Genomic DNA, 13418 nt, shown 5'->3' on the forward strand with positions numbered 1-13418 from the left:
GTCTGGAGAAGTAAATGTACTGTACAGTCCATGGGGTTGCAAAGAGTTGGACACGACTGAACTTTCTTTCTTTTCACGTGGTACTGAGGGGTGGAAAGTCAGTTCAGCAGAGGCGAAGGACATTGCAAACTTACCAGCGGGACGGTGGGCTTCAACGCGGTCCAAACGTAGAGGGTGTGCACGCAGGGACAGCGCAGGAGGACGTGGGCATGAAAGCACCACATTTAAGTGAGAGATGAGGCATAGGGAGCCTTCCATTCTCGGTCTGCCTCCTCATCCTTTGGCCATCCTTGCAGTCACACGTGGGGAGGGTGTACCATCCTACGGTGAGCGCAGGGATGAGAGGGACCAAGAACCTGCAGGCACACAATAGGTTGATGTGCCTCCCTGGAACAAGCCTCACACGGCGGACACTGCTTCTTTTATAAACCTTACCAGGTCTATTCAGGGGTGACACGACGGTGTCTTCGGAGGGAGCAAACGACTGGCAGCTTCCCTCCAGTCGCCCTGCCGCGCGACTGGTCTCCTGGCTCCTGGCGCGTGCACTCTGGAGGGGAGGACCCTTGACACTCCTTAGCTGAGCCGGGGGCGCGCGAGCCCGGGCGCGCGAGCCGGGGGCGGAGCGCGGCGAGGGCGGGGCGGCTCCCGGGTCCCCGCTCGCCCGCTCGTGCCTCTGGGTCCCCAGCTGGGATCCCGCCCGCCAGCCCGCTGGCCGCCTTGCAGGGGACGTGCTACTGACCTGCGCCTGTGACCAGGAGGACGTGCAGCCATGGACCGCCTGGCCTGGAAAGTGGCGGCACTGCTGCTCGGGCTGCTGGTGGAGGTAGGGCCGGGCCGGGCGGGGTAAGCGGGAGCAGCACCGAGCGTCCTCAGGAGCCCTGGGGCGCGAGGGGCGAGAGCCAAAGGCTCACCGACCCGCAAGAGCCCCGGTGCGGAAGGCTCTGGGCCCTGGTGACAGTGTCGCCCGAGCCCTCCCCGCTCTTCTGATGGCCCTCAGTCCCCCCGCCCCGCATTTATCGATTCTCGCGAGCAGCGAGGACTCAGGAGCACCCTCTGCATGCTGTGCGCTGGTTCACCCCCGGGGCCTCGGCTCTGGTCTGGGTGAGGGTCTCGGGTGCGGTGCGGGCGGAGATTCCAGGCGCCCAGTGGCTTGGGGCTTGGGGCTGGGGCGCCGCCGGGTCCAGGTGCGACCGCGCGGATGCGTGGTTGTGGGAAACGTCACGGAAGCACGAGTGAAATGGCGGGACAGAGCAGAAGTCCTCGCTTGTGAAAATGGAGCGCAGAGTCTTCAGATGCGAGAGAAAACCTCCGAAGAGATGGGGTGGTGGGTGTGGCCTTTTGGCGCCGAGCCCCGGGACTTGTTGAAGCGACTAAGGAGGAAGCGCCGGTAACCGCAACCTCGTGGATACCTCGACTGCCCACCGCTGGAAAGGGCGCCCTCGGATGGGGTCACCGCCTTCTTGATAAAATGGATTCTTTAAAATGTGAGCTGGCGGGTAGGTGCTGGGGTGCAGTGTGGATTAAGGCTTGTTCCATTCCTTGCTTGGCTTCATTATTTTAAAGGAATTTTTTATTAATGAAGTCTAAGTAAATGGATGATGAGTATCTTACGTTTTCCATTTTAGGTAGTACATCTCTGGAAATGACTCCTTGGTTTTCTTCGTTTGTAAAGAAATACAAGTTACAAAATGTTGGGAGGGAGAGCCTTAGCTCTCCTGCGAGAAAGATTGATGGAAAAGTTTCTTGTGCCAGGCGCCACCATAGCAAGACTTCCTGTTTTTGTTCCTGTGTCCTCCTGGCTTAGCAGTTAAAATTTTCGTGGAGTGCCCTCCACAACAACTTGCGTTGTCTTCGGTTATTTTGGAATTTTATGACCTTAGAAATAACATCCTTTCCGTGATCACCAGACAGATAATGGAGAAGTGAATCTGACACCACTGTTCACATAAAAAGGCATGCATCTGTAGTTACACGTGCAATCCCCCCAACTTAAAAATCAGCACTTGGTGAAATAATTTACACTAAAATTTAAATAACTGAATTGATGCTTTCACAAAGTCGGATATCTAGATGGTTGGTAATTTTTGTTTTCATGGGATGATGCAGTGTAGCCCATTTTTACATGATTGTCCCAAGCAGCTATTTTGTTTGTGGTAGAGGGGTGTCTCTCTGCGGCATTAATGAAATTTCTTTCTGATTTATCACACGGAATCTTAACGCATGAGTTACGTATCTGAGATGTTTTAATCTTTAGTGTGTTGCTCTGAATTTCATTTAATATTGGTTATCAGGACATTTTTGATGCTTTAGAAGTCCTGAATCGCATACTTAAATGTACAGTTTCTGTTGCTGAGTACGTGGAAGCAAAGAGCTGTTTTCAATTTGAGGGTATAAGACAATTAAGGGAGATGTTGGGAAGCCTGACAGCCAGCTGCAACCTGGGATTCTCCTCTTTGTTTCTTTGTTCTGCTCGCGCTGGTTTCATTGTGGTTGTAGTATAGTTGACCACAAACCACCTGGCAGCTTTTTTGCCCTCTGGGATCCTCTTCCAAGCCAGAGTCACTCTGGGTTGCTTGGGGCGAGGGTGGGGGAAGTGTGTTTGGGAGAAGTCCTTGAGCAGGGAGAGTATCTAAAAGCGGTTTAAGAAGGGATTTCCTCCAGCTGCTTCACATCCTTAAATAGAAATTCACTTACCTGTTAGAGAGCTAGACTGAATGTTTGTTTTTTAATTAGCAAACACAGAGTGCCTACCCTGTGTCAGGGATTGTTCTAAGCATTTGACAAATATTAACTCATTAATCTTCTTATCAATTACTTTCATTCCCTTTTTTGTTTCAAATGGGAGATGGTAAAGAGCTTGTCCACAGTCTCACTGCTGTGATATGTGAGGGCTTGAGATGTCAGCACTAGCAGTGGCCCGACCACCCGGTGCTGTGTTGCTACCTCTCCCACTGCGGGACACAGAGACATGAAGAGAATGTGTACAGGTCTGTCCTGAGGCCAGTGGTGGACTTGGAGAGGTATTGTCTCGTGAAATGGGTAAGCCAACAAAATTCCCTTTAGGAACTCAGTTACATTTCCTTAGGGGACCATATAATTTAGCATCCAAGCTATGACACTGGAGAGTGAAGGTGGGGACTGTTAGCAGTCATGTCTGCGCAGTTAGGTAGCAGCAGGACTGTCCTGGAAGCCCCAGTATGTGCTCACCTGAAAGCCCAGGCACGGCTGTTAGTAGAAACAGGCTGCTGCTACTGCTGCTAAGTGACTTCAGTCGTGTCTGACCCGCTGGGGGTGGCATTATCCCTTCCCCAGGGAGGCTTCAGGGAGCTCATTACTGAAGTGACCTTTTCTTTCCGTCAACTTGGACTTGCGTGTGAACTGCATGGGAAACCAGTGAGGACCCTTGTTGCATCTTTTCTCCTCCCCACTCTATGCCAGCCTTGTAGATCCCAGGCACATAGGCCATGGGGGAGGTCACAGAATAGGGGAATCCCAAAGCTCTTTGTGGGTCATGAAATTCTAAAGTTCTGTGTTTTTCTTCTGTTCTCTGGTTTCTGGAAGGCCCTGCTAACAAGGCCTGCAGGAAGAGTGATGGTGTGAGCTGTCTCCTAGTAACTCTGGTGAATTAATTCCCGGTGGCCTTCACTGGGCTGCAGAAGCACCTTAGAAACTGAAAAAGAAAAGCAGTTTCAAAGCTAATTATGCCTTAGTAGAACCTGGGGAGTCATTAGGTGCTGAGTATATGTGCACATGGGCTTTGGTCAGACTGTGGTTTTCTGGATATCACTGCAATCTCTTTCTAGAGGTCAGGTTGTTGACACTCTGTTACATACTGAGTAGTATTTGTTCTGGGTTCTCTCCTTGCTGAAATGAGCCCAGAAATGTGTAGTATATGATTCAATATAAAATTACCCCCGTGCCAGGGCTGGGGACTCTGTAAGCATCCATTCGAAAGGGAAAAAACTCTGTACTATGTTATTTTATTCAAGAGACTGGCATCAGTATCTTTCTGATCCTCCCCTGGACGAAAAGCTGAAAACCTTTAAGTGAGGCTGCCATGTATTTCAAAGTTATTCTGGCCAAAGAACATCCCTTCTTGGGCTAGAAAAAGGAGTGGTCTTCCCTTAGAGACAGTTGGAAAGGAACATTGTCTCTTGAAACCAGGGAAATTAACAGGATTACTGAGTATTTTTCCAAGTCCATTGTATTTTGACACCCAGGAGTCTTGAAATTAGAACCAACTCATGTTTAAGAGTGTTTTTTGTCTCATGCCATCTGTTTTTTGTACCCTGGAATTGCAGTGAATGTGGCAGCCCCTGGATGCCAATTTTCTGAAATAAACCAGTGCAGCTGTCCCTCAGCAACATGCAGTTTGAATGAAAGAGAAGACTGTAGGGAGTTTGTTATCTCTGGAAGCTCCCTAGAGGCTCAGTGATGAGGGTGAGAGGTGGCAGTGGCAAATGAACCTGGTGGGAAGGACTCTACTCGGAACTGCGGGAACTGGCTCCTGGTGTATGAAGAGGACCTGGGGCTCTGGGCGCAGACTCGGGGGCCCTAATTAACCTTGCAGTCTTTGACTTGTGCAAACTTGTGAAGACCAGCTGGATGGCAGTACTTTAGAAGTATATAGATTAAGCTAGTGGCCACTGGATTATTTAGCCATGGGCTGGCAAGTCATTCTCTTAGAACCTAAATTTATCCTCTCAATGAGGCCTCTCAGATGTCACCCTCTTGATGAGGCCTACCTTGACCGCTCTATGTAAAATTCCAACCTAAATCTCTTCCCAGCACACTGGCCCTAACCTAAACAATTCCCTCCTTTCTCTGTATTTATTCACTTCAAAATATGATGGAATTTACTTCCCACAATCTACACATTATAAAGACAAAGGTTTTGATTCACTTGTGTTAACTGAAATAGCCCAAACTCCTGGAACAGTGCCTGGCATACAGTAGGGATTCCATAAATATTTGAACAAATGAAAAGAACCATGGGTAATGACCCTGAAGGAGGGAGCTGAATACAACTTCAGTAAGAGAAGGGAAGGTAATGTATTAGCTATGACTCTGAAGGGTCTTTGTGTGCTAATCATACAAAGAACTAATCATTAACTGAACACCTGTGGAGGTGGAAACTCACTATCTCTAAGGCAACGTATCAATATTTTGGATAATTTTAGTTGTTAAAGTTTTCTGTTATATTGAGTAGAAATGTCTGCATTGTTTCTACCTGGTCCTAGTTCTGTATCCTTGTGCTTTTCAGAAGAAATATAATCACAATGACAGCCCGTCAATTGAACACAGCTGTGTTGGTCTCCATGTGTTCTTCTCTAGGTTTCATTTCCTTCTGTCATTTCTCACAAGACATGGTTTTGAATCATCTCATCATCCTCGCAGCTACTCTTCGAAAACTGCCAAACTGGATGGACAGTACTTAGGAAATTATCACTGAAAAACTGGTCCCAGAAAAAGACCTTGGACAAAGTGAAGTTTGGCCTTGGAGTACAAAATAAAAAAGGGCAAAGGCTAACAGAATTTTGCCAAGAGAACGCACTGGTCATAGCAAACACTCTCTTCCAACAACACAAGAGACGACTCTACACATGGACATCACTATATGGTCAACACTGAAATCAGATTGATTATATTCTTTTCAGCCAAAGATGAAGAAGCTCTATACAGTCAGCAAAAACAAGACCAGGAGCTGCCTGTGGCTCAGATCATGAACTCCTTATTGTAAAATTCAGACTTAAATTGAAGAAAGTAGGGGAAAATCACTATAGCATTCAGATATGACCTAAATCAAATCCCTTATGATTATACAGTGGAAGTGACAAATAGATTCAAAGGATTAGATCTGATAGACAGAGTGCCTGAAGAACTATGGATGGAGGTTCGTAACGTTGTATGGGAGGCAGTAATCAAAACCATCCCCAAGAAGAAGAAACTCAAAAAGACAAAATGGTTGTCTGAGGAGGCCTTACAAATAGCTGAGAAAAGAACAAAAGTGAAAGGGAAAGGCAAAGGAGAAAAGAAAAGATATACTCATCTGAATGCAAAGTTCCTAAGAACAGCAAGAGAGATAAGAAAGCCTTCCTCAGTGATCAATGCAAAGAAATAGAGGAAAACAATAGAATGGGAAAGACTAGAGATCTCTTCAAGAAAATTAGAGATGCCAAGGGAACATTTCATGAGAAGACAGGTACAATAAAGGATAGGAACAGTATGGACCCAACAGACGCAGAAGATATTAAGAAGAGGTGGCAAGAATACACAGAAGAACTACACAAAAAAGATCTCAATGACCCAGATAACCACGATGGTGTGATCACTTACTTAGAGCCAGACATTCTGGAGTGTGAAGTCAAGTGAGCCTTAGGAAACATCACTACGAACAAAGCTAGTGGAGGTGACGAAATTCTAGCTGAGCTATTTCAGATCCAAAAAGATGATGCTGTGAAAATGCTGCATTCAATATGTCAGCAAATTTGGGAAAAATCAGTGGCCACAGGACTGGAAAAGGTCAGTTTTCATTCCAATCCCAAAGAAAGGCAATGCTAAAGAATGTTCAAACTACTGCACAATTGCATTCTTCTCACATGCTAGCAAAGTAATGCTGAAAATTCTCCAAGCTAGCCTTCAACAGTATGTGAACCAAGAAATTCCAGATGTTCAAGCTGGATACAGAAAAGGCAAAGGAATGAAAGATCAAATTGCCAACATCCATTGGATCATCAAAAAAGCAAGAGAGTTCCAGAAAAATGTCTACTTCTGCTTTATTGACTATGCTAATGCCTTTGACTCTGGATCACAGTAAACTGTGGAAAATTCTTCAAGAGATGGGAATACCAGACCACCTAATATGCCTCCTGAGAAATCTGTATGCAGGTCAAGAAACAACTGTTAGAACCAGACATGGAACAATGGAATGATTCCAAACTGGGAAAGGAGTATGTCAAGACTGTATATTGTCACCTTGCTTATTTAATGTCTATGCAGAGTACATTATGTCCAATGCTGGGCTGGATGTGCAAGATTGCCGTGAGAAATATCAATAACCTCAGATATGCGGATGACACCACCCTTATGGCAGAAAGTGAAGAAGAACTAAAGAGCCTGTTGATGAAAGTGCAAGAGGAAAGTGAAAAAGCTGCATTAAAGCTTAACATTCAAAAAATGAAGATCATTGCATTCTGTCCCATCACTTCATGGCAAATAGATGGGGAAACAGTGGAAACAGTGAGAGACTATTTTCTTGGGCTCCAAAATCACTGCAGATGGTGACTGCAGCCCTGAAATTAAAAGGTGCTTGCTCCTTGGAAGAAAAGGTATGACCAACCTAGACAGCATATTAAAAAGCAGAGACATTACTTTGCTGACAAAAGTCCATCTAGTCAAAGCTACGGCTTTTCCAGTAGTCATGTATGGATGTGAGAGTAGGACCATAAAGAAAGTGGAGCGCTGAAGAATTGATGGTTTTGATCTGTGGTGTTGGAGAAGATTCTTGAGAGTCCCTTGGACTGCAAGGAGATCCAGCCAGTGAATTTAAAGGAAATTGGACCTGAATATTCACTGAAAGGACTGATGCTGAAGCTGAAGCTCCAATACTTTGGCCACCAGATGTGAAGAACTGACTGATTGGAAAAGACCCTGATGCTGGGAAAGATTGAGGGCAGGAGGAAAACAGGACGACAGAGGATGAGATGGTTGGATGGCATCACCAACTCAGTGGATGTGAGCGTGAGCAAGCTCTGGGACTTGGTGATGGAAGTTGGTGAGGGAAGCTGCAGCTCCGTGGGGTCTCAAAGAGGCGGGCACTGAAGTGAGTGACTAAACTGAAATGAGAAAAAGACCACTCAAGAGTGAATAAAACAGGGTTCAAAGTTTCATACTGGGAAAGAAGTTTGATTTAGCTTAATTTGGAAAAAGCAAAGCCCAGATTATAAAATAAGTTAATTTTATTCCAAGTACTCATTTTTAGAATTGAATCAATGGGTGAGGGGAGGAATTATTTTTCTGTTAAAATTCTGTGATGCATATAGCATAGTCCTCACTTGACTTTGGAAGTCAGTGGCATGATCATATTAAGAGTTTTTTCTATTTTTCCAGAATTACTTGCTTGAGTAATAATCCCACCATCTCCAGGTGGGGGCGGGAGGGCCATCTCCATCTTCTCTTGGTCTTTTTTTATTAATATCATTCTGTTTTGAGCATCTGCGGGGTCGTACAGAGTCGGACATGACTGAAGGGACTTAGCAGCAGCAGCAGCAGGGTCATTATTAACAGGTACCTGCCAGACTTTTTTTGTCTCTTCCATAGGCTTGGTATATCTTTTTAAGATCTGCGTCAAGATCTGCAAGGTTACTTTGCCGCCCATCTGTGTGTTACTGGTGTTATACTTGCTTGCCTGTGATCCTGGCATGGGAGGTTGCTTATGGAGCTGCTCTTGTTCAGTGGGCTGGGGTGTTGGTGCACTTTTTAGAAGGAATGAGTTCAGTGTTGTGTGCATTTTGTCATGCAGCCTTTGGCTTGACTCCCATCTCTTCCCCACTAAGGCTTGTTTGAACAATAAGGACACCCTGTTCTGTAGATGTGCTCTCCCTGGCACTGTCAGAGCCCTTGTTTAGACCTTTTCGATATGCAGATAAAATAACCCAAGAGATTCACCTTGACTTTGCAGTGACACTTAAATATTTTTAACATCAGCTGGTGGTAACCCACAAATCCTCATAACAGTTGTAGAGTGTTTAATATAATATTTAAAACCTGAATTGAGGACTATATATTCATTCTAATTATATTTTATGTTACTTCCTTCACCTCATCTTCTTAAGCCTGTTTGAATACTGTTTTTTAAAATCAGGTGTCCTTTATAGTTTTGTGCCATATACAGATTTCATTAGCGTACCATTTTCAGCTTTTCCAATCGAGTATTAACAATATTGAACTGAGCCAAGTCAAAGATGGAGACTCTTATCTGGGTTGAAGTAGATGATTGAGATTTTGACTCGGAGAATACTGATGTCCTTAATTTTAAAAAGTCAGAATTTAGCTTTAAATATGCAGTGCTTTGAAGTGTTTCCTTGGTGAGGAAAGAGCCAACAAATGAAAGTCTAGAACTCCAGCAAGATATCTAAATTTGGAAGTTATTTTGTGCTCATGCTGCAGAGCAGTTGAGAGCTTTATGCAAAGCCGTTGTGCTTGGTGAGTTGGACACGGTGACCTTTGCTGGTTAGGGTTAATGAGTCAAGCAGTCAGCGAATACAGAGAGGCAATGAATATGAAATACATATTTTTTCAAGAAGTGCATCTGCATACTTCAAAGTTCTTGAAGAGCACAATATCCTCAGACCAGAACAAAGAAGTACTATCTTATAAACTAGGTTTGAAAATTAGCAGTTGTTTACTTGAAGCACAGAAGACATGTGATAGTTGTTTAGATGTTGTCTTAATCCATTTGAACTGCTATAACAATATACAGAATACTACCTACTGGGTGGTTTATAAACAACAAAAGTTCTGGAGGCTGGCAAGTCAGTCAGGACATCGGCAAGGTCCATTTCTGGTGAGAACTGTCTTCCTGGTTCACAGCTGGCACTTCTGTCTGTATCTTCACATGGTAGAAGGGGTAAACAGTGTCTGTGGAGTCTCTTTTATAAGAGCATCTATCCCATTCATGAGGGCTCTGCACTGTGATCTGATCACATTCTGAGTGTTCCCACCTCCTAATGCCACCACCCTGGCTTTGGGATTTCAACATGGTTTTTAGGGGATGTGAACATTCAGAGACGTGTTGTGGAATCTCAGCTCTTTGTCTATTGTCTGGCAGGCTTTTGAGTGAATTACATAGGTTCTCATCAACTCAGTTGAGTCACCTATAAGAAAAGAAGTGCCCCAGCTTTCCCAGAGGGAAGCTCTGGGAAAATTCACCACTTGAAATTTAGCTCTCCACGCAGGATAGACCAGCAGATTGTGAATATCATCACTTGTTTCTAAGCAAGGTTCTTTGCCCAGGTTCCCTGCCAAAATGAAGAGAGGGTTCCAGAAAACGCCTTTTCTAAAAGGAAGTGTACTTTTATTTATTTATTTTTGGATGTACTGGGTCTTTGTTGCTGCATGTGCTTTTCTTTATTTTGGTCAGTGGGACTACTCTCTGGTTGTGGTGTGCAGATGTCTCATTGAGGTGGCTTCTCTGGTTGCAGAGCACAGGCTCTAGGGCACATGGGCTTGCTAGCTGTGGCTCCCAGGCTTTAGAGCACGGGGCCAATACTTGTGGAGCACTGGCCTAGTTGCTCTGAGACATGGAAGCTTCCCAGATCAGGGATCAGACCCACATCTCCTGCACTGGAAGGCAGATTCTTTACTGAGCCACCAAGGAAGACCCCCAAATACATTTTTGTTTAAAAATTGTGCTTTCTTGCCTCTTTGTTGATGTTCAGTCTCTCAACCGTGTCTGACTCTTTGCGACTCCATGGACTGCAGCATGCCGTCCTGTCGTTCACCATCTTCTGGAGTTTGCTCAAACTCATGTCCATTGGATCAATGATGCCATCAAAACGATGTCATTCTCCATTGTCCCAACTGTTCAAAAAAAGTGAAAGGAAGATTGTGATTATTGTCATCTTTGGCTCTTCATTGTTGCCCTGGGTAAAGCAATGAAAGAGTGCAAATAAATGTTCTTTTCCCCCTTCTATACTGTTTGGGTGGAGGAGCAGAAGTCAGCATCCATACAGGTCACACCAGGACTGGGAAGTAAAGATGAGTAAAACCATTTTGCTCTTTAGCTTGTCTTGGTCTCTTGGTGTTTTGTAACTTGTGACAGTTTTTTCGAAAGAATCATACTATCACTTCTTGGAGAGAGTGCGGGTGGGGAGTGTGGGAGTGTGTTTGTGAGGGTTTCTGAAACTTCCTACTTGTAGTACCTTGTTTCCGTGTGTGTGTGTGCGCGTGCGCGCACACACACGCGCTCAGTCATGTCCGACTCTTTGCAGCCCCATGGACTGTAGCAAGCCAGGCTTCTCTGTCCATGGAATTTTTGAGACAAGAATACTGGAGTGGGTTGCCATGTCATACTCCAAGGAATCTTCCTGACCCTGGGATCGAACCCATGACTCTTGTATCTCCTGCACTGGCAGGCAGATTCTTCACCACTGTGCCACCTGGGAAGCCCAGCTTGTTACCTTAGTTAGAAAAGAAGCCGGGATGAGAAGTAGGGATGGGAAGAGTGCAGGGTGTTTGAAAAGGCCCATAGCCCCATCATTCTTGCACTGCTGCAGGGTCTCTGCCTTTAGTTAAAGTCTCGCAAACTCAGCTGCTCTCTACTGACATTATATATTTCAAGCAATTCAGGATTCTTTTCAGGAACCTTGGCTTCTTTCTTTTGTTCTTCTTTTTTTTTCCTAATTTCTTGTCACTTTCCACCTGACCATTTTTCTCTAGCTCAGAGAGTGTCAAAGTTTTTGTTTTTATACACTCTTAAATGGGAAAGACTAGAGATCTCTTCAAGAAAAATTAGAGACACCAAGGGAACATCATGCAAAGATGGGCTTGATAAAGGACAGAAATGGTATGGACCTAACAGAAGCAGAAGATATTAAGAAGAGGTGGCAAGAATACACAGAAGAACTATACAAAAAAGATCTTCACAACCAAGATAATCACAATGGTGTGATCACTCACCTAGAGCCAGACATCCTGGAATGTGAAGCCAAGTGGGTCTTAGAAAACATCACTATGAACAAAGCTAGTGGAGGTTATAGAATTCCAGTTGAGCTATTTCAAATCGTGAAAGATGATGCTGTGAAAGTGCTGCGCTCAATATGCCAGCAAATTGGGAAAACTCAGCAGTGGCCACAGGTCAGTTTTCACTCCAATCCCAAAGAAAGGCAATGTCAAACAATGCTCAAACTAACACACAATTGCACTCATCTCACACACTAGTAAAGTAATGCTCAAAATTCTCCAAGCCAGGCTTCAGCAATACGTGAACCGTGAACTTCCTGATGTTCAAGCTGGTTTTAGAAAAGGCAGAGGAACCAGAGATCAAATTGCCAACATCTGCTGGATCATGGAAAGAGCAAAAGAGTTCCAGAAAAACATCTATTTCTACTTTATTGACTATGCCAAATCCTTTGACTGTGTGGATCACAATAAACTGTGGAAAATTCTTCAAGACATGGGAATACCAGGCCATCTGACCTGCCTCTTGAGAAACCTGTATGCAGGTCAGGAAGCAACAGTTCGAACTGGACATGGAATAACAGACTGGTTCCAAATAGGAAAAGGAGTACGTCAAGGCTGTATATTGTCACCCTGCTTATTTAACTTCTATGCAGAGTACATCATGAGAAATGCTGGACTGGAAGAAGCACAAGCTGGAATCAAGATTGCAGGGAGAAATATCAATAACCTCAGATATGCAGATGACACCACCCTTATGGCAGAAAGTGAAGAAGAACTAAAAAGCCTCTTGATGAAAGTGAAAGTGGAGAGTAAAAAAGTTGGCTTAAAGCTCAACATTCAGAAACGAAGATCATGGCATCTGGTCCCATCACATCATGGGAAATAGATGGGGAAACAGTGGAAACAGTGTCAGACTTTATTTTTTGGGCTCCAAAATCACTGCAGATGGTGACTGCAGCCATTCAATTAAACGACGCTTACTCCTTGGAAGGAAAGTTATGGCCAACCTAGATAGCATATTCAAAAGCAGAGACATTACTTTGCCAATAAAGGTCCGTCTGGTCAAGGCTGTGGCTTTTCCAGTGGTCATGTATGGATGTGAGAATTGGACTGTGAAGAAAGATGAGCACTGAAGAATTGATGCTTTTGAACTGTGGTGTTGGAGAAGACTCTTGAGAGTCCCTTGGACTGCAAGGTGATCCAGCCAGTCCATTCTGAAGGAGATCAGCCCTGGGATTTCTTTGGAAGGAATGATGCTAAAGCTGAAACTCCAGAAGTTTGGCCACCTCATGGGAAGAGTTGACTCATTGGAAAAGACTCTGATGCTGGGAGGGATTGGGGGCAGGAGGAGAAGGGGGCGACAGAGGATGAGATGGTTGGATGGCATCACTGACTTGATGGACGTGAGTCTGAGTGAACTCCGGGAGTTGGTGATAGACGGAGTCCTGGTGTGCTGCGATTCATGGGGTCACAAAGAGTCGGACAGGACTGAGTGACTGAACTGACTTGACTGACTGAAGGAACTTTCAGAAACTGTATACACCTGCACATATATTTTAATTTGACGTGCAGTCTTTTAGTACAGATTTTAAATGACTAATGAATTGGATTCAATGAGATGAATGGATTTGATCTCTTGTCTATTGTGAAAGTTAGCTATTTAAAATTAAACTAGAATAGCACTCATTGTATACAGTGAAATTAAAATGCCAGTAGCCAGGACTTCCCTGGTGATT

The 13418-nt window shown here is 44.7% G+C and overlaps 1 protein-coding gene across 2 annotated transcripts in view; it reads left to right on the forward strand.

Annotated features, from left to right (window-relative positions):
- VOPP1 (vesicular, overexpressed in cancer, prosurvival protein 1) overlaps positions 643–13418 on the forward strand; it is a 168798-nt gene continuing 156022 nt past the window's right edge. The window contains exon 1 of one of the 2 annotated variants that reach the window (XM_018038388.1): positions 643–823. In XM_018038388.1, coding sequence (XP_017893877.1) covers positions 770–823 — 54 coding nt within the window. In that variant the 5' untranslated portion in view covers positions 643–769. The remainder of the gene's footprint in view (positions 824–13418) is intronic. The other variant, XM_018038387.1, reaches the window with a different exon arrangement.

Source organism: Capra hircus, chromosome 22, assembly GCF_001704415.2.
Source record: "Capra hircus breed San Clemente chromosome 22, ASM170441v1, whole genome shotgun sequence".
In the NCBI taxonomy this organism is placed as follows: domain Eukaryota; kingdom Metazoa; phylum Chordata; class Mammalia; order Artiodactyla; family Bovidae; genus Capra; species Capra hircus.